At 42.0% G+C, this 19971-nt stretch overlaps 2 protein-coding genes across 6 annotated transcripts in view; both read left to right on the top strand.

Annotated features, from left to right (window-relative positions):
* ndrg3a (ndrg family member 3a) overlaps positions 1 to 13178 on the top strand; it is a 39521-nt gene extending 26343 nt beyond the window's left edge. For 2 of the 4 annotated variants that reach the window (XM_044220016.1, XM_044220007.1), the window contains 14 exons: positions 5125 to 5230; positions 5390 to 5510; positions 5785 to 5847; positions 5945 to 6005; positions 7246 to 7332; positions 8538 to 8594; positions 8986 to 9089; positions 9415 to 9480; positions 9568 to 9619; positions 9724 to 9771; positions 9878 to 9913; positions 10007 to 10058; positions 11394 to 11432; positions 11990 to 13178. In XM_044220016.1, the coding sequence (XP_044075951.1) occupies positions 5125 to 5230; positions 5390 to 5510; positions 5785 to 5847; positions 5945 to 6005; positions 7246 to 7332; positions 8538 to 8594; positions 8986 to 9089; positions 9415 to 9480; positions 9568 to 9619; positions 9724 to 9771; positions 9878 to 9913; positions 10007 to 10058; positions 11394 to 11432; positions 11990 to 12162 (1065 nt within the window). In that variant the 3' untranslated portion in view covers positions 12163 to 13178. Of the gene's footprint in view, positions 1 to 552; positions 914 to 5124; positions 5231 to 5389; positions 5511 to 5784; positions 5848 to 5944; positions 6006 to 7245; positions 7333 to 8537; positions 8595 to 8985; positions 9090 to 9414; positions 9481 to 9567; positions 9620 to 9723; positions 9772 to 9877; positions 9914 to 10006; positions 10059 to 11393; positions 11433 to 11989 lie in introns of those variants that run through there. The other 2 variants (XM_044220035.1, XM_044220025.1) reach the window with 2 other exon arrangements.
* A 1607-nt stretch (positions 13179 to 14785) lies between these two features.
* On the top strand, positions 14786 to 19857 carry sla2a (Src like adaptor 2a). Of its 2 annotated transcripts, none has more exons than XM_044220055.1 (8): positions 14786 to 14918; positions 17203 to 17314; positions 17415 to 17514; positions 17605 to 17691; positions 18032 to 18135; positions 18518 to 18670; positions 18767 to 18896; positions 19259 to 19857. In XM_044220055.1, the coding sequence occupies exons 2-8, from the start codon at positions 17242 to 17244 to the stop codon at positions 19380 to 19382; spliced, it is 771 nt and encodes a 256-aa protein (XP_044075990.1). In that variant the 5' UTR covers positions 14786 to 14918; positions 17203 to 17241; the 3' UTR covers positions 19383 to 19857. The 2 variants fall into 2 exon arrangements, with proteins under 2 accessions (XP_044075990.1, XP_044075983.1); XM_044220048.1 differs by lacking the exon at positions 14786 to 14918 and adding an exon at positions 15909 to 16446.
* Positions 19858 to 19971: the final 114 nt, after the last annotated feature.

The raw sequence follows: 19971 nt of genomic DNA on the forward strand, positions 1-19971 counted from the left end.
TGTTGTTAGTGTATGTCAGACTGCAGCATTTTATGCTAGAACCTGCTGAGGGACTCACTCTTGCAGTTGGAAGTCATTAACAGGGTCTGATGATGGATATTCATGTTGAGATATTTCTTATGCTGAGGTCATTCACATTCTTCTCCCTCAGCAAGGTGAAGCTAGCAAAGTGCAAAGCAAAGTGAATCTGGAAACAATTTTTGGTAAATCTCAGTGATAAGCAGCCATTTTGCTGATGCAGAACACAGTCCAGGGTGAGCTGTCAAAGTCAGCCTCCTCTCCTCTCCTCTCCTCTCTCTTCACTTTATCAGTATCACAGTGTGACGTCAGCAGCCTGCCCATTTTCCAGGACTGCCTCTGCATTCTTTGCACCCCACCACCCCTCTTCCAAGCACCCATCCCTCTCTTCCTCCCACTCTCCCCCTCCTTTTCTCTATTCTCCTCCAAGCCCCACCCTCCCCCTCTACCCACCTGACGCCCGCAGTCCAATTAGACACACCGATGGCTGGATGCATGGACGCGCTGTGACTATCAAGCACAAACTGCAGTCTCACTCTCCTCCCCCTCTGTCTCTTTTCCTGCACTCTTTCCCACCTCTTGTCTCTGTCTCTCTCTTGTTCTCGCATCCTATCCATCCCCCCTCTTCTGCTTTCATTCAGATTATTTACCCATCTCCTCCTCACTCCCTCTGCTGTGTCTCTCTCCTCCCTCTTTTCCTTGTCGCTGCTGCTTTAGCCACCTCACCCTACATCCTCCCTTCCTACCAACGCTCCCTCCCTCTTCCTCCTTTTGGAGATCTTCAAAGCTGACCAGCACACACTCGCACATAGCATAACACACTCCTCTCCTGCGTGGGAAAAACATGTCAGCTATTCTGGACCTGGACCAGATTGCATGCTCTGGGAATGGAGTGGTGAGTGACAAACGCGTCTTGCCTGCCTTGACACACCTGGCTAGGTCCTTGCAGCAGGGGATTCTGGTTCAGATTAGGGGGAGGTTGTTGTGCGGTTTCCCCAAAGACAGGGTGACAGCTGCTGGCTCTAGGAAGGAAAAATCTGGTGGGGGTCTTTCCGGGCTCGCTTGTCACCACCTTCAGCAGACGGCTGAGACTTTGGGCTTTTTCTCTTTGGGCAGCTGCTAGTGTGGGGTGAACATTTGTTCAGTGTGTGTGTGTGTGTGTGTGTGTGCGCGCCTACAGGTCACACTGTACCCATGTGTGCCGTCTGCACAGCGTAAACATGCTCAGGGTGCAGTGGTGCTTTTTAATGTGATGATATGAAAGATGCATGTGTGTGTAGTGCTCAAGTGTCTCTAAATCTGCCAATGCCACAACTGGAGGATGTGTACGTGCCTGTCAGTATGTGGGTGTCCATCAATAGGGTGGTTGGTATTTGTGTGTTTTAGGGTGCATGTTTCTGTATATCTAAAATGCACATTTTTGTCTTTATCCATAACTGCTGGGATGCATGTTTTGCCCAGTGAACGGTGAACGACTGTGGATGGTGCATAGTGCCATCGCTGTGTCACTTATTTAGTTAACGCTGAAAACAGACAGGGAGGTCACTCACCCCCAACACACTTTAGCAACAACACACCAAAACCACTGTAGCAGCTCCTTCCCTCCCCTGCAGAGACCTTGAGTTTATAGTTTCAACCTGCTGCTTCGATGACACACACATACTGTATTAGTGCTGCAGGTGTGGAGCGCTGTGTTTGTGTCAAAAGAGAGCCAGGGTGGCATGTACCTGGGATGAGCACACAGGAGAACATGCATAAGAGACATGGATGTGTGTATATGTCTCTATGCATATGTTCTTGTGTGTACACTAAAGTCATTTGCAGGCTGCTGGTGTTTCTGCCCTGTAACGCTGCTCTCAGAGGTGATTGATGCCATTCCTGGCAGGGCGGGGAAAACAGGGAGGAGGGGGAAGAGGGATTGATAAGAGGGGGATTGCGGGAAGAGGAACAGCATGACATACTGCTCTCCTTTTTTCACCTTACCCCACCTCCCTCACCCTCCTTCGTTCTGGGACCAAAACCCAAGTGCTTACCTCCCCGTTTGCCCCGGGCAACCTCCTGAAGCCCCTCTCCTCAAAGCACAAACCCCTACTCAGTATTCCTGTCTCACCTACAACCCCCCAAACATCGACACACACTCTTTGTTCAACTACTAGCCACCATGAATGTATTAAAGAGGGAAAAGGGTTGCTGCCATTGTGGTGCTCTCCCTCTTTTCCCCCTCTAGCTGTCTAGGCTAGCAGCCCCACCCCATGTCTGTTTTCTTGAGATGCTGCCGTGTGTACATATATACCCGTACGTACGTGTGTGTGTTTGTTTGTATGTGTGTGAAGGAAATGGTGAGAGGCAGAGCTCCCAGATCAATACAGCTTTTAGACCACGCCAAGATCTAAATGGATAGATAAAAGGTTCACTCACTTTCCACAGCCCTTTTTTCCATGATTCTCCACCCTTGTTTGTGCCAAGACATGTTTGGAAAGGCAGCTGCACCCCTTCTGTTTTAAGGCACACCCTTCTGTTAGTCATACAGGACGCCCCCTGTCTCCTCCTCTTTCCTTCTGTCTCTATCACTATGTCCCTGCTTTCTTTCACGCTCTATTTCCTCCCATCCACTTCCAGACTATCTCTTGTTCTATCTATCTGTGCATCTTCATTTTCTATTTCCCCCCCTATTTTCCCATCACCATTATCATTTCCTATCACTGGTGGGGCGTACATGCCCGCTTTTTCTGGCGCATGTACAGTACACACACATGACAGAAGGCAGGCATTTGAACAAGTGTGCCTTGTTTCTTAGAGCAAAGCCTCTCAAGTGTCCTTGACTCTGTCCTTGTCTAAAAACAAAAATTCTGCAGCAGCACGGCCATGGAGAGTGTCCTCTCCGTCTATAACAGGTTGTTCAGCAGCCCACCCCCCACCCCCCCGGCCGAGGTTGCAGAATCATTTCATTATCTGTGAAAAGGCTCCAATGAGTGCAAGGCTTCCTGTCAACTTGAGAGTTTCTTCAGGGTTTATTCCATCTCAGGAAGAGCGGTCGTATTCAGTATCGGTAGATTGTAGCACACAGTCAGTGAGGGTTGCTTTGTGTTTTCGTGTGCATAGTTTTCATGTTTTGTGGGACAGGCTAATCTCTGTGCCAACACCCACACAAATGAAGATATCTTATTCCGTTGCTGACAGGATGAGTAGTTTCCCTCTTGTGTTGCTGTGTCCATTACAGATTGCGGATGAAAATTACTGCAGCCTTGTCCTTGAGAATTAACCTTCATGCCCTCTGAAGAGATTGTGACACATATCCATCAGCCAAATGCCTGCAGTGGGAACCCATGAGGGAAAACAGGAGCGTGCACAGTCAGTCAAGCTCCCTCTGTGTCTGTTAGCCATAACCTGTGTCTCTCGTCCGCCCAGGCTCGCTCTCTTTATTATTGATGGCCAGTGGGCCTTGAGACCAGGCAGCCGCTGGGCCAAGCCCGCCGCTCCTCCTCTGTGCAGTGCACACACACACACACACACACACACACACACACACACCCACACCCTTGTATGCAGCACCAAATCATACTGACCTTGGGAAATGTGTGTGTGACGCAAAATTATGCTGTGATTCTGAGAGAAGTCTGGAAACTGGCTTTGTCACTTATTCTATCACTTCCCGTTATGTCACTTCCTACATTCTTTCTGAATCTCATAAACACTCATGAGAGCCTCTGATAGTTTTTGCTGTGTCATCTTTTAACTAATTCCCCCCATTTATCTTAATCACATTACAGTGTTTTCCAGTCAAATTAAGTGTCAGCTGAAATTACCCTTAAGCCGTTTAATATGTTTTCTATAGAAGCAATGTGAAGTACTAATGTGGGGCTTCCTCATGCTTGATAGAGAAATATATTCAAAAGAAAGCGATGGGGAGAATGAAGCTGGTGTTGAAGCATGAAGCTCTTTGAATTTTAATGGGTCTTTCTGCAAAGACATTCATTTTTGCAGAGTCATACTTGTGAAAGTGCTGTGAGTTTCAGACCCTCGGATAAAAAGACAATTTTCCAAGATGAAAAAAATGTTTCCCAGGCAGCCCATTCAGTGCTTTGTCCAAGGGTACAGGGGGTGTGTGGTGGAGAAGAGATGCATGCTTTGCATCCTCAATCGGAGATGGAAACTCCAAATGCTGTGTTGGTCATTGGGTGTTTACTTTAGTATATGTGTCATTATGTGTGTCCTATATCTGATTTTTGTGAATAAAATGATCACTTCTGTGTTCAAGCCTTGATGTGGGTTGAATTTTATTTTCTTACATTTGTCTACTTCATCAGTCAGTATGGCATAAATTGCTCAATTTAGCTGAAATAGTTAGAAGTTTATGCCTGTTGTGGGAATCACATGGATAACCTTCATCCTTCATGTAAAGAGAACAAGCCCACACAATATCATTAATATTCCACTGCTTGAAGCATAAAGCTGGAGTTTTATTATCAAAAAGTCCTACTAATAAATATTGTCTGTGTAACCACAGTCTGGTGATGAACTGTAGTTTATGCCTCCATGCCAAACTCCATTGATGTCCAAAAATGATTAAAAACACTTGAGCCATATCATTGCATCGAATGACATTCCATTGTTACAATGAACATGGACAGTGTAGTTTATTTTGAAACAACTCGGCGACTGCATTTTCTATCTCTAGTGATAATCTATGTGTTGTGCAGACATTACTGAGCGTGCTCGAGGATGTAGTTTCCTGTTTATGCTTCTTTGCTAATTTGACAAGCCAAAAGAAAAAAACTGTATTGGCCAGGTTTATCGTAATGAAAGAATATTTCACCCAAACATGGCTCCTTTTATTTTTAATTTAGTTTTTGGATGATGCTGGAGTTCTGGGGCAAAAGCTATATCAGGCTTTACCTACCAAGACAGAATAGTTGTTTTTATTAATGTAAACCAGAATTATCCTTTAAATGTGACAACATTGGCCATGCCACAGACAGGCCACACACGTTACACATTAAAGTAGTGGAATATTAGGTCTTGTGTGCAAGCCTTTTCTCTTTACAAACACCATGTACTGTTCCATCAGTCTTGAACTGTACTCTCTTCTCTTCTCTGTGGCTGCAGGAGCATGACATTGAGACTCCCCATGGCGTTCTCCATGTGACAATGAGAGGCGTTCCCAAGGGCAACAGACCCATCATCCTCACCTATCACGACATCGGCCTCAACCGTGAGTCAGCCAAAAATAGACTCATCAATACACAGTGTCCTGGATGTGATGAAACCGTTCTGTTTTAACCTCAGCACCTGACAGTCACACTCAGGTCCTCGACAGAGTTTAAGCCCCTGAACTCTCATATTATTATACACTCTGTTTGCACCTTTCTAGACAAGTCGTGCTTCAACACCCTGTTCAACTATGAGGACATGCAGGAGATTACGCAGCACTTTGCAGTGGTTCATGTGGACGCGCCCGGACAGCAGGAGGGTGCACCTCCCTTCCCCAGCGGGTGGGTGTCTGGTTTTACATTCACACTGATGAATGGGAACACATTTATTTCAGTGCTGATGGAGGAGCCGCAATCAATTCATTTAGTTAGAATGTAAAGTGAGCTGGAAATTCATTTGCTAATGGAAACACATTCAGCATCCAACCTATTAGTCAAAAAGTGTTTGAGTATTTAAATTTATGATAAACTCAGTTTCACTGATTAATTCAAACATAAGGAAATTATCCTTTACTTACTACTCACATGGACTCACATGCGTTTCATCCATGTCCAGTTATCGCTACCCGACCATGGACGAGTTGGCGGAAATGCTGCCTTCTGTGATGACTCAGCTCAAGTGAGTGCCCCCCCCCCCGTTGATTGCTGATCAATGATAATGTGCATAAATTGACTATTCATCTCCAGTCCCACAGTAATCGGTGGTTTCTCTGCAGGGTCAACAGCGTGATTGGCATCGGCGTGGGAGCGGGAGCGTACATCCTCACCCGCTTTGCAGTGAGTCCCCATCAGGACCAGAGCATCTACACTTTAAAGCCATTTATTTATTTACCCTATTTATTACTATGTTATTCCCCCTCACAGTCTCTTATTTGTCCTCCTCTCTGTCTCGCCTGTAATAATTTAAGGTTTTTAGGCCACACAGCTTGTTACACTGAACATTAAAGCCTCCCATCCAGCTCACACAGGGCATCAGGTTTCTCCACAGTTTGCTGCATACGCTGCCTTTCCCCAGATGATGAATCACCTTGGTGATTCTCTCCTTTTCAGTTGCTTTCGTCTAATTTCCACACACAACGCAGTGGAGCTAAAATAAGCATGATCTGTGTTCAATAGAGCAGAAAGACCTAGAAGTGACAGAGGAGCATTGAAAGATGAATAATGAAAAGAGAGGATGGTGGTCAGGAGTAAAAAGGGAAGGTGTTGGGATTAGCCAGTCTCGCTGCGGAGAGTCTGCTCTTGTTTAGAAGAAAATTGATTCTGAAAGCATTTGCTTTAACCGGCTTGGAACAAAATGTGTTTACCCTTGATAGATTTAGAGCAGCTGTTGCTGCATTGCATTTGTATCGTGTTGAAAGCAGCATCCGCAGTGTTCCGTTGACATCGAGCGAGATGGATCTTAGATTTCCCCAGACCTCATCCTTACTGTCTTCAGGCAATTCCAAAACCATACCCCTTAATTTAGAAGCCCAGGATTCAATCCTCATTGTTTAATGTCTTCATTTAAACGAACACACGCTTCACTTTTTATCATGAACACTGCAGTGGCTTTATCCTGCATCTGCACTGTTGAGGGAATACACAAGATCTTGGGCAAGGACTAGAATCACCCTGAAGGGGTTAATTTCGCAATAATGACCGGCTCGCTGTACGTTATCCCGCTTGTTACACGGATGCTTACTAAAGAAATCAATAATTTGACACCAAATATTAATTTTAATTGATTTTAAAAATGATTTTTAAAATGTTTTGTTGCCACAGAACTTCGTTCTGCGGATTGATATGATTGGACTCGAGAGTCTATGATCAGAACTGCATCCATAGCAACGGTCTGTTGATCATAGCAGCAGTCTGCTCTTCAGAAATACCAGACCGTAGAATGCTGTAATTGACCAATCAGAATAGAGTATTCAGCAAAGCTGTGTAATAATGCAAGATAACGCCCATGTGAGACTATCTTACTGGTCAAAAAGTCATACTTTTATGTTGGCACTGACATGCATCCTTCCCTTCCAAGCTGAACAACCCCACCCTGGTGGAGGGACTGGTTCTGATCAATGTCGACCCGTGTGCTGAAGGCTGGATTGACTGGGCAGCTTCCAAGGTCAGTATTACCACTGCATCATAAACCTAGCACGTTCTCAGTACGCTCTGCAACGTAGAGCTATTACTTAAATAATTTACCTACCATTTCAGTTCAGTTTCCAGCATTTTGATAGGTTGTTATTAATTAATGCTTTTTAGCTCACTATTACTCACTATGTTATTTATGCCTAGCATTTTATTATAGTCTTTACTGTATGATGCAAGAAGTAAATAAGATTACTAATTATAGAATCATAATGCTTACACTAAGCAGCCATTTATACCCATCATTTTCTTGATAATATCATATTGTTATGAATAAGCTATTGTTTTAAAGAGACTTAAAAAAAGATAAACATACAATTTATTTTCTGGCTTGAAGTGTTTGACATAATGGCTTTAAAAACACAGGCAGGGACTCTAATCCTGTGTTAATTTGATTGTACCTGCAGTTTTTGGGTTGAGGGCACTCCAAAGTTAATCAACACTAAGCTTCAGATTTTCCTGGACAAACTTGTCAGAACAGCACTTCTGGGGTTCAATCATTTGGATAAGTTTCATTTTGAGTGGAATAATTGGCTTCAGTACAGGACACGATGGGCCACAATACTGTAGTGTACTACTGCACTTGGATACTGTGAACTTGTTGTGTGTGCTGCACAAGATATTTCAGGTAGAACATTCTTTCCCGCGTTAGTGTTACACACAGTCACACAGAACCAGGTGGAGCTTGATGTGACCTTTGGCCCATATAGATTCAAATCTCCGCACGTCATCTGTTCTCTTGTTGTTATTTAGTTCAACCTAGCAAACTGTGTAAAAGAAAATGATAGAGCGGAGACATCCTTCACCCTTTATTTATTTTTTTAGCATGTTGCCTTTATTGGACAGTGCCAGTAGTGATGGAATAAGGCAGGCAGATAGAGGGTTATGACTTGCAACAGAGCTGCTTGGCCTGAATCAAACTGGGAAGGTTGCGTTTGCATCATAACTACTAGGTCACCATGACGCCCCATCCTTTACAGTGTCTTAAATATGGCTTCTCTGTGTATTTTCTTCCTTTTACAAATGTCAAAATCAAACATTAGATCTGTCAATACATACACTACATGTAGACACAGGCATAGCTATATGGCCATAGGCATAAGGTTCCTAAATGAATTATTAAAAAAAAAAGTCAGCTCTTTTCTCTTAACTGGATCTGTCTCTTCCTCTTTTGTGCAGCTGTCTGGATGGACCAGTAATATGGTGGATGTCGTCATGGCTCACCACTTCAGCGCTGTGAGTTTCTCTTGCAGTGCATTGCTACCCCTGTGCTTTTTCTTAGTGTTGTTGACCTTTTTCATTGACAGTGTGAAACAGTAACTCATCCTCAGGAGGCTTTTCTTGATTTCCCTGGATACCTTTACCTCATCTCACTCGTATAACAGACATTTACTAATTATTCTATTTCTGTCCTCCTGGATACATAGACTGGTAGATTACAGACAGTTTAATAACTGAGAGTGCTGAAGCTAAGCATACTGTATATGCAAATCCCACAGCTTGTCTGGATGACTACTGCAAATTCAAACAGCTCCCTGTACATTCACTTTATATGGAGTCTACCTCTTATTTCATTTGAGCTCTTCATGGCTAGCTGCTGCTTTTTTACTCTTCCTCTGTTCACCAGGATGAGCTGACAGAGAACCAGGAGCTGATCCAGACCTACCGTCTCCACATCGCCCAGGACATCAACCAGGACAACTTGGCCCTCTTCTGTGGCTCTTACCAATAGTATGATACAGTACATTAGTATACACTGTACATGTTTGTTTTTTGTAAGCAGTTTCTAGCATTTTTCCTCATTTGTTGTGTTCTTGATCACATTTATGGGTACAGCTGGGGCACGTAAAATCTTCTTCTAGTATCAGAATTTGCAGTAAGCCAGATCTGAATGCATGGAAAGAAGCAATACATCACAAAATACAAACAACACGGGTATAATATTAAATCATGAGGTGCACAGAAAATCATGATTTCTGCCAAGTCACCTTAAATTTTAGCCGGATCACATTGTCCCAGCTCCACTAACTAATCATAATTTGTCTCCCTGCACCAGCCGTCGGGACCTGGAGATCGAGAGGCCAATTGTAGGTCTGAATGAGGACACGGTCAACACACTAACGTAGGTTTTAAGACTAGGAAGACCCAAATAAAGTTGTCTCTGAGTGCACGGTTTTGATAATATTTACAGCTCCTTTTTCCCATCCAGGTGCCCTGCGCTGCTGGTGGTTGGTGACACATCACCTGCTGTGGAGGCTGTGGTGAGTTACACTCCATCATCTCAGTTACCGAAGAAGCTTTGGGAAGCATTTGCAGTTATTTCTCATTTTTTGAGCTCAGTAGTAACCTCTCATTGATATTTCAGGTGGAGTGCAATTCCAGGTTAAATCCAACCAAGACCACGCTGCTAAAGGTGAAGCTTTTTATAATATTAGTAAAAGCTTTTGAATACAATTACATGCTCTTCATTTTTTGACTGCACAAAGAATTTATTGATGAGACTGATCGTTTTCTCTCAGATGGCTGATTGTGGAGGCTTGCCCCAAGTTGTGCAGGTGGGTGTTTGTTTGTTGAGACACACATCCATGTCATCTAGCAAGTTTCTTACATAAATTAACTTCTAACTTTAACCCTTTATCTGTTCACAGCCAGGGAAACTTGCTGAGGCCTTCAAGTACTTTGTTCAGGGAATGGGCTACAGTAAGTAGATGCTCACATGTCTTTTGCTACTTGTGGTTAGTGAGTAAAAACATATAAATATAAAATAATACTGGTTCAGACTAGTCGACTCTACATTGAATGTCCAAGAATTGTTTACAGAGTAACACGTTTTTGGGCTGACGTGTTTGTGGTCAAGGTTTATCTATGTTCTTCACTGAATTTCCTGTTGACGTGAGTGCAATGACAAAAGATACTTAAATAAGGATTGTTTTCACCGCATTCTCCTTTGAGATGTTGCTAAACACCCCTGCTGATGGGGTTTAGATTGTGGCCAGTAGTGCATGAAAAGGCACAGTTTTTTGTTTTGTTTTTTGTCAGCCTGGTCACGGAGAGGCAGCCTGAGCGGCTCAGTGGAGGCTAACGCCATTTCCTCTCTGCTCTTTGCAGTGTGTGGCCCCCACAACCCTCAGTAGGTGAGGTGTTAGTGCTTCTAGCATAACTGAAATGACAATGGCACTCAAGATATGCTGAACAGAAATTCACTTCCTGTTCAGTTTGCAGTGGGCGTCAAAAAATACCCTCTGTTTTTTGGTTTTTTTGGTTTAGTTTTGTTGTTGCCTGGTGTGCTTTTCTTTTCTATCCAGAACTGTTTGATGCGGCCTCTTTCTAGAGAAACTCAAAGTGCATACTTAAACAGGCCTTCGGGTTTTTACAGTCATTCATCTGCAATAAACAACAAATACATTTCTGTCAGAATATACTGACTTGCAGTGTACCAACCAGACTCTGCTCCATGGATGGGTAAAGTCATGAATGTAGGTTTTCTTGCTCTGGCCCTACAGATGATGCCTGTCTGTGTGTGTGTGTGTGTGTGTGTTTATTTATTTCTGTAATGCTAATTCTCTTTTGCTCTCTACCGTTCCCACTGTGGGACGCGCCCTCGGATGTAGCTAGTATGTCAGTTCCTCAGTGTTGTTTTAAAGTCCACCGACTCCCCCTGTTGCGTAAATGCCACTGCAGGATTAGAACAGATTAAAAAGTGTTTTCACGCAGAGAAAGTGTGGAAAATAAATCTTAACATCTCAGCATGTTTCAGAAAGCTGCTTTTCCCTCATTAACACATTACCACAGTGTGAAATGCAAAAGCGAAACAGCCAAACAGTACAGGAAATAAAGATCATAGTTTGCACACGTGCTTTGATTTCTTACATGTTGTTGATAGCAAATAGCTTTTTGTCCTCACCGACCACCAAGCTGGGACAGAGCCTCAGTTGGAATCAGAAATACACTGAGGTGGGATACAGCAACATAAGAGCTACCGTTTCAACATTTCTCTTTCTCCTTCTTTCTTCTTCCTTAAATCTTTGCTTACAGTTCCCTACGTTCTTCTCAGTCACCTGAGCAACGAATCAGGTACCGGGTTCTTGAGCAGCTGCCAGACTAGAAGGCTTTGAACCCAGTGGCCTCTTTAACACTCCATACTGGATAAATGTCAATGTATGCAGAAATTCTCCAGAGAGCGCTGTTTCATATTGGTATTCAACAGCAGCTCAGTGTGGTGGATGCAGTCAGTAATATACACAGCGAGATCATTTTGCATACTTTGACACACATTCATCTCCCTGTAGGAGTTTGTCCTGTTAGCATGGATTCTGTCCTCAGTGTCCTGTTTTGCTGCATGACCTGCTGGTGTTGCTTCCTGTCAGTTCAGTTGGATTGCAAATGCTGTTCTCTGCTGCTTCATGTTTTTGTTTTTGTTTTCAACAGTGGACACACATGCAATAATTTTCTGTTTCACATTTCTTTCATTTGATTAGTCTCCACATTTGAGAATTGTTTGCATGGTAAGCACTTTTGTTGTTTTTTGCTTCTGGGTATCCACGTGTTCCCACACTGCGTCTTCATGCTGTGTGAGTGGAATATTAATGCGCGTCTCTCTCTTTTTTTTTTTTTTTTTTTTTTTTTTTCAGTGCCGTCAGCAGGAATGACTCGTCTGGCTCGCTCACGCACCACCTCCTCTTCCAGCATCACCTCCATGGACAGCAGTCGCAGCCGCAACAACCTCAACAGCCTGCTGGAGGGCAACGCCTCCGGGGCTCTGGACAGCCACGCCGGACCCCAGACCATGGAGGTCTCCTGCTAAACCCCACCCCCTGCACACTCCCATAGTAACTTATGTGCCCTCTCCCCCTCTCTTTCTCTTTGTCCCTCTATCTATCTATCTATCTATCTATCTATCTATCTATCTATCTATCTCTCTCTCTCTCTCTCATCCCACTCCTAAGCAACTCAACGCCAGGAGGATCTGTAATGAACTATGTGATTAGAAAAGAGGATGTAATAAATATATTAACAGATGCATAATATTAAATATTGAATATTGAATACACAGTCAGTCACATTCCTACCAGAAACCATAACTACATTCAGATGTGTTGTATATTCAAATGGTCAAACCATAAGATTGACTCAACTGTCCAACCTCACCCCCTTGTATTTATTTTTTTTTCACATTGTTTGTTTTTAAATGCCTTCACACACACACTGTAGAAATCTTCCATGTGTTCAAAATAACTTGTAGATTTTCATTGCACAGTACAACACTTTTACTATTCCTCTTCTGTTGTGAACTTTAAACTTGTGGGCTGCAATGATTGTGAGTCGCTGTATCTTTGTGTTTTAATCTCAAACTTGCTGCAATGTGATGCCGAATTAGTCACAAAGTATAGAGAGGGATCACTAAGCCTACTGTAGCTGCAGAAATAAAGGTAATGTGATGTGGATGATACATGGAAGAACCATTGCAGACTGTAGCACAAAGTAAAACTACATTAAAGCTGTTGAGAGAGCTGCTTTTGAACATTATGAAAAAACATTCAGTGTTAAGGAAAAGTCATGTACCAGTGTGTCAACTCTGTCACTTAACATACATTAATTTAATTTTTCTTTTTGTAACTGAACTCCTCTCCCTTTCTTTCTGCTTTGTGTTGATGTTTTTGTTCAATTGAATAGATTACTTAATGTTTTAACAACCTTTAACAAGTGGGTTCTGATGTGAAAAGTGTGAGTCCCTTCACTGAGGGGCCCAGTGGTGCTTCTCACTGTCTGCTGATTTAACTCATTTATATTACTACTGAATAAAGCTACAACATGACAACATGTCTGGTGTTTAAATTTATCATTACATTTCCAACAGCTCTGCCTACCGAGTGCACGTAGAACACAAAGTACTGTATCTCTTGTGCTTGTGTTTTTCCTCTTCTGTTAGTGGAAATGTGAGGTAACTGTAGTGAGTTAGTTTCCAACCACATGTACTTATTTCCTCACAGTGACAACTTGCAGATGATGCAGTCTATATTTAGCACACTAAAAAAAAAACCAATGGTCAGCTGCACTGTAAATAAGATTGACTTCAAACAAAAACGATATGCAGAATGTCATGGGAATACAGCTCTAAATGTTAATCTGATGTTTATATCCCCCACTGAGGCTTCTCTTGTAATTCTTGGTTCTCCATTGTGCAACACTACATACCCTCAATAACGGCAAAGAGAAATGAACTTCTCACCAAGTACATACAGGGGTGGACACAATACTGTCTGTATAGTTTAATGCAATGCTATGCAACAATCCAGTAATGAAAACTGTCTGTCCAAGTTTTGTTGAGATCTGTGTTGTTGATTTCTGAGGCAACTGAGTTTGTGGTGCTGGACTGGATTGCACTATACTATAAGGTTTTGTGTCCAACCCCTGTGTGCACTAAAATCTAAACAATTTAAGTCACTACTCCTGTATTTAATTGCAATCTGAGCAAAACATTTTTACCATAAACAATACTTATGTGGAGTTGGATAACACATGTACAAATAGGGAAATTCTCCGTATTTGGTGAACCAATTTAGAAAACCATTTGAGAAAGACATCCCACAATGATATGGAATGATTCAATTTTTGATTAAAAAAAAGGTTCTTTCCATTCGTGCTAACATGCAGTTCTCAGTTATTGCAGCACAGATCTGACCTATTCGGGTTAGGATTACTTTGTTTCCATTCACGTAGAGTTGTTCTTTCATTAGAACATCTGATTAAAGACTGGAACGGGAAGAGATCTAACATTTTTGTGGCCTCATCAAAGTTGTACTAGCATCTGTGAGCATGAACTCGCCCAGCAGCGACTGAAACCAGCAATTCAAATCATTTCTGCCATCTCTGGTGTACATAAATGAATGTGTATGTCTTAGGGCTGCACAGCTGTCACTGAATAAATTATTAATTTTAAAAATCCATTGTTAATTTTCCTTGACCCGACAAGGGCAAACGCAATGCAACTTAAGAAAACACAAGCAAACATCTTCATCAATTTGTCAACACATGCGCAGCATTTAGAAACCAGGCAAATACAGAAACACGCTGCAAATACACAAAACGACAACAGAAGTGTTTCCAGAGGACACTAAAAAGGTGGGAGTGGGAGCGCACAGATTCAAAGAAGTTTGTAAAGCATTTCTGAAATTGAAAATTAAGGTAAATTTGAAGGAATATGAAAACAATGTTGGAAAACTACTGTTAATCAGAGATAATAACCAGGTTCATCTGTGATGACAGACTGGCTGAAGCCTGTTATGAATGTTGGAGTGGCCAAGTGCACACAATAGGTTAATATCTGTCATAAACACTAAATCTTCTCACAAATCATTAAAATTACTGCTAGAATTCCACTTTTTCGCTCTGCAAGGTCTCGCGAGACAGGCCTACATGCAGCGGTCACTTTTCAGCGCATGCGCAGAGTAGAGCAGTAGCAGGAGTCGGAAACCCACAACAAAAACATAAACGGATATACACGGACCAAACTTCAATAACTTCAAGAGTCACAAACCGTGGCAACAAACTTGACGTCAAGTATGTCCAAGTCGTGTTCTGCACTTTTTTGTGTCCCCTGGAAACACTTCCGTTGCAGTTTTGTGAATTTGCAGCGCGTTTCTGTATTTGGTTGCGTTGTGTCTATTTGCATGTTTTTTCTTAAACTGCAGTGCGTTTGCCCTTGTCGGCCACCGTACCCTTTCACATCTTAATTATCTACGTGTACAAAATGCCCTCATTGACAGTCATATTGCTCCACTGCTGCTTTGTTTCATTGCGTCTGCAGTGTCAGCATGATGGATGAACATCTGACTGCTGATAAGGGCAGGAGTAGGCTGGCAGGGGAGTAGGCTGCATCGATTTGACTCATCTGATGTTAGCATCATTTTAACATGACTGACAGTATCAGAATCAGAAATACTTTATTTATCCCCGAGGGGAAACTCTTTCGTTACAGCTGCTCACTATCACGTCAGTGCACACAGGAATAGAAGTAGTAAGCAAGAAATATAATACACTATAATACAGCTAAGATAAAGTACAAAGTGTATATAAGTATAAAAGCTAAAATAAGTGTAAAGTACAAAAGTGGATTTACAGGTTGATAAGTATGCACGGTATAATAATACAATGTAATAATATAAGTAATAAGTAGCGTCCGCTACCCTCAACCTGCTGCAACAGCATACAGGATAGCACTGGCCACCACAGACTCATAAAACATCCTCAGCATCGTCCGGCAGATGTTGAAGGACCTCAGCCTCCTCAGAAAATAGAGGCGGCTCTGGCCCTTCCTGTAAAGAGCTTGAGTGTTCTTAGCCCAGTCCAGTTTATAAAACAAAGGCAACAGGCAGCATGCACATTGGCACATGTACTATGCTATATATATATATATATATATATATATATATATATCTGAATGAAATGAGAGAGCTGGACTGAAAGGGAAAATGTGGCTAACGCTTTCCATTAATCAGACAGCACGGAACAGCTGCAAAATCTAATGGTAGATAAAATGTAGTTTTAACCAGTGTAAATCAAATTTACACTAATTGTGTGAAATGATGTCACTGCTTCAACCCACCACATTGCACCACACAGTTCATCTACATGTAAATGCTGCTTACGTAGACATAGTTCATTCCATAAACAAGTGATGCACTATTAGCCCCACTTGAAAATATTCTGTATCAAGCTGTTCTGAGTCAGGATGTCAAGGTCTTGAGCGTCACAGGAAGCTGCAGCAGGGTGACACACATAAAGGCCATGCAGGAAGCCTGGTCTCTGCAGTCAGCCCCCAATATAAACAGCTGCAAAAATACAGCAGTCTTCATGGGAACAGAGCAGAGGAGGGAACTCTGATCGATTAGCAGGTGTGAGGTGGAATCTGAGCTTAGACATATACAACAGGCATCCATGTGCATGTGTGTGTGTGTGTGGTGAAGGCAGACGAGCATTTTCCATCAAGAAGATTTGGAGTTTACCAGTTGCTCTGAGAAGGAGCTCGATCACTGCTTGAGCAAAACATAATTTCTGGGCAACATTTTTAATACAGAAATTGAAGGAGGTGAGTGTGTTACTTGCTCTGATGATGGTCTTTTGCTTGAAGGAAGCTTTCTTTCTTTTTCCTTTCTTTTTTCTCCAATGACTTGACTTTTACCTCCAGAATATTAGTAAATGTATTGCCTTATTACTTGTATGAAATATAAATTATTTTCACTTAGCAGTCATCATGCACTACAGATGAATGGAGAAATCAGTTACTGGTTAAACTGTTTTTTTATTGTTTTTTATTAATCATTTTTAATTTTTAATAGTGGCCACAGTAATAATAATAAAAAAGACAAAAAGAAAACCAAAGAAGTACAGAATACGGAATCTGTTTAAGCTTTCTCAAGATAATAAACAAATAACATAAATAACAAATAATAAAAACAATAAACAGTTATTTAGATAACTTGCTGCTACTAGTACAAAAAAAGTATTATGCATCATGAGAATAAAATCCCATCTTTTCATTATTTGAATCTATCACTCTCATGGGAAGTAGATCTCACAAACATGTTGCATGGAAATTTTACACAGGATATCAGTGCTTCTTGTTGTGGTTAGGCGCTATCCTGTATCATCTAGATTTTGTTGCCACGTTATTGAATTGTGTGCTTCACCTGTAAGCTGTTTCACTGATGGCAGTCATAATGTGATAACTAGGGGGATAATTAAATCATGAATGTGAAGGTTAATGAAGGCTTTAGAACGCAGACCATTTTCTAATCATGCACCCCATCTCACCGTTTTTTTTTTTTCTGTCTCTCTTTTTCAGCCACAAGAGCCATTTCAAATCAGCAAGAAGCCAAAGAACATGGGGACTTGCCCCATCAGATGTCAATCCAACCTGACAGTCCTAGAAAATCCACGTGAACCAGTATCATCAGGTAGGTTATATCTCCAAGACATCAAAACACAAAATAAAAATAAGACAAATGTAACAAACCAAAATTTTTATGATATTCATCTCCTTCTTTCTCTCTGCAGCCCTCCAGGAGAGCATGACTGTATCCCTCCGTACCTACCCGGCCTTTGGGCGTGCAGAACTGACCATGTGCATTGGGGAACGACTCACCGTCATATCAGAGTATGCTATGTAGCTCCTAATGTTTCACCTTCACCCTTGTTTTCCCCTAGACAGATACAATTAGTCATGACTGCTTATTTGCTCCAACAGTGACGGTGATTTTATGATGGTGAGATCCACAACCACAGGCCGTGAGAGCTACATTCCCACCAACTACACCGCCAAGGTGACACACAGGTAAGTCGCTGTCATAAGAACACACGTTGAGACGTCTGGCTCATTACTGTGTCTGCGCGCGTGTGTGTGTGTGTGTGTGAGAGAGAGAGAGAGAGAGAGAGAGAGAGAGAGAGAGAGAAAGCAGAGGAGTTGTGAAAAGAGGAAATGTGAAAAGAAAGGAGGGGGGTGGGAGGAGTCTCTGTGTAGGTGAACTTTACTTCAGTTCTCTCCAGTGACATGCCATCAGCCTCTGCCTCCTGTAGTTTCAGTCCTCCTCCAGTGGGGAATGTGCTCTGATATTGTTCCAGTGGATTTTCCAAACTTGAAAACAACAACAAAAATGTGTCTTCTTTCTGTTCAGGTGGCTGTTCACAGGCATCAGCAGGTACAAAACAGTGGAGCTGCTCATGCAGCCTAATAACCAGAATGGAGCCTTTCTGATCCGAGAGTCAGAGACAAACAGAGGTTAGAGGGTGGTTTCTTTTTTTTTTTTTTCATTGTGAATTGCATTATGAACATATTCAATCCAAGCCCAACGCTGTAGCATCAGTACGTAAAATGAGCTTTAAAATCGTTTAATTTTTTTTAATTTAATTTTTTGTAAAATTTTATCGTTTTCATTGTTTCTAATGCAGTTTCTACTATTAACAGAATTTTCTTGTAGAACTGACTGAGTATATTCTAATGAGTCAGATCATTAGAATTGCTTAATTTGCCTTAGAAACAACTGGAATTATGGTTTAGGAAGGATAAGAAATATGAATCAGTGCTGCAAAAAATGAAAAAAATTAAGAATCACGAGCCTTGTAGTTTAACTGCTGCCTCTGTGTGTTATTTTGATGTTCAGATTGTTACTCACTGTCTGTCCTGAGGAGGACCCACTCGTCATACCTGGACTGTGTAAAACACTACCGCATCTCTCGCCTCCAAAATGGCTGGGTCTTCATATCTCCAGGACTCACCTTCCCCTCCCTGCATCACCTGGTCGAACACTATTCAGGTTTGTACTGAGGATGTGTTGATGTTTTCTTGCCTCAGCATATCAGAGGCAACTCTAAAAGAGTTGAGATATTAAAATGCTGCCTCCTTTCCCCAGAGGTTGCAGATGGATTGTGCTGTCGGCTGACAGAGCCTTGCTTCATCCAGGGTTTCGACAACGCTAGAGAGGCCAGGCCTATACCCACAACTGTCAGGAGGCCTACTATCAACTGGAAGGACATAAGCAGGTGTGGCAGACTCTCTAGCCTTGCTTCTACTGATGACTGCCACAAGATGTCACTCTATTACTTGTTGTAAAGTAGAGCATGAGCACCTGGTGGCGTCCTGAAGAGAAAACAATTGATAAATCCCATCTTTGTGAAGCTTATTAGTTTTTGTTGACACTGTGTCAGAAAGATGTTGATTAAGCTGAGTAAAGTGAGTGAGAAGAGTGCGCATACAGTACCAACAGATATGTCAACAGATAAGACTGTGTTGTACAATGTTTGGGACATTGTGGCAAAAGTAAAATTGCAGCACTTCTTAATAAACAGTACTGTGATCACTTTACTCATTCAAGTCTTTGAAAATCCTTCTCTGTCTCTTCCAGGTCAGTGATCTTAAAGAGGAAGAGAACAGAGTCAGACAACTCTCTGGTGAGCGAGGGGCTGAGGGAGGCCATCACCTCCTACCTCCAAATGACAGAGGGCAACGATCACAGCTGGGACACTTGAGCAAAGACAGTGGATCAGTCTGAGAGAATGAAATCAGACAGATCGACTGCTGTCAGATACGGTCCTGTCTCATCTGCCGTTTGGACAAGCCATTAGAAGAGGTCGGCTGCACGCCCAAATGTAGTTCATAGACCGCCCTGGAGCAGGAGGGCTGAGACACTACAACGTTTGGAGTTGTGACATACTGTATGTCAGCAAGAAGACTGTTTTTTTGTGTCCAAGTAGGCACACAGTGGAGGTGTGAGCTGAAAATTGAAAGTCAGTGAGACATTTGTTCTCATTTCATTTCAAAAGTTGAATGTGTCTCTTAATTTATAACCTCATATGTACACGCTGTTTTGAATTCAATATGAAATATGTTAATTATATTGTAATATGATTATTGTCATGGTTATGTTATTGGAATCCAATAAAATATGTTAGCTATGTGATAAATGAACAACACTAGGCTACAAATATAACCACCTTAACACAAGAGAGTCTGGTCTGTATTTTCTTGGTATAATAATGTATGTAATCATAATAAACAATATATATCTATATATATATATATATATATATATATATATATATATATATATATATATAT

Source organism: Siniperca chuatsi, linkage group LG2 (genome assembly GCF_020085105.1).
Source record: "Siniperca chuatsi isolate FFG_IHB_CAS linkage group LG2, ASM2008510v1, whole genome shotgun sequence".
Lineage (NCBI taxonomy): Eukaryota > Metazoa > Chordata > Actinopteri > Centrarchiformes > Sinipercidae > Siniperca > Siniperca chuatsi.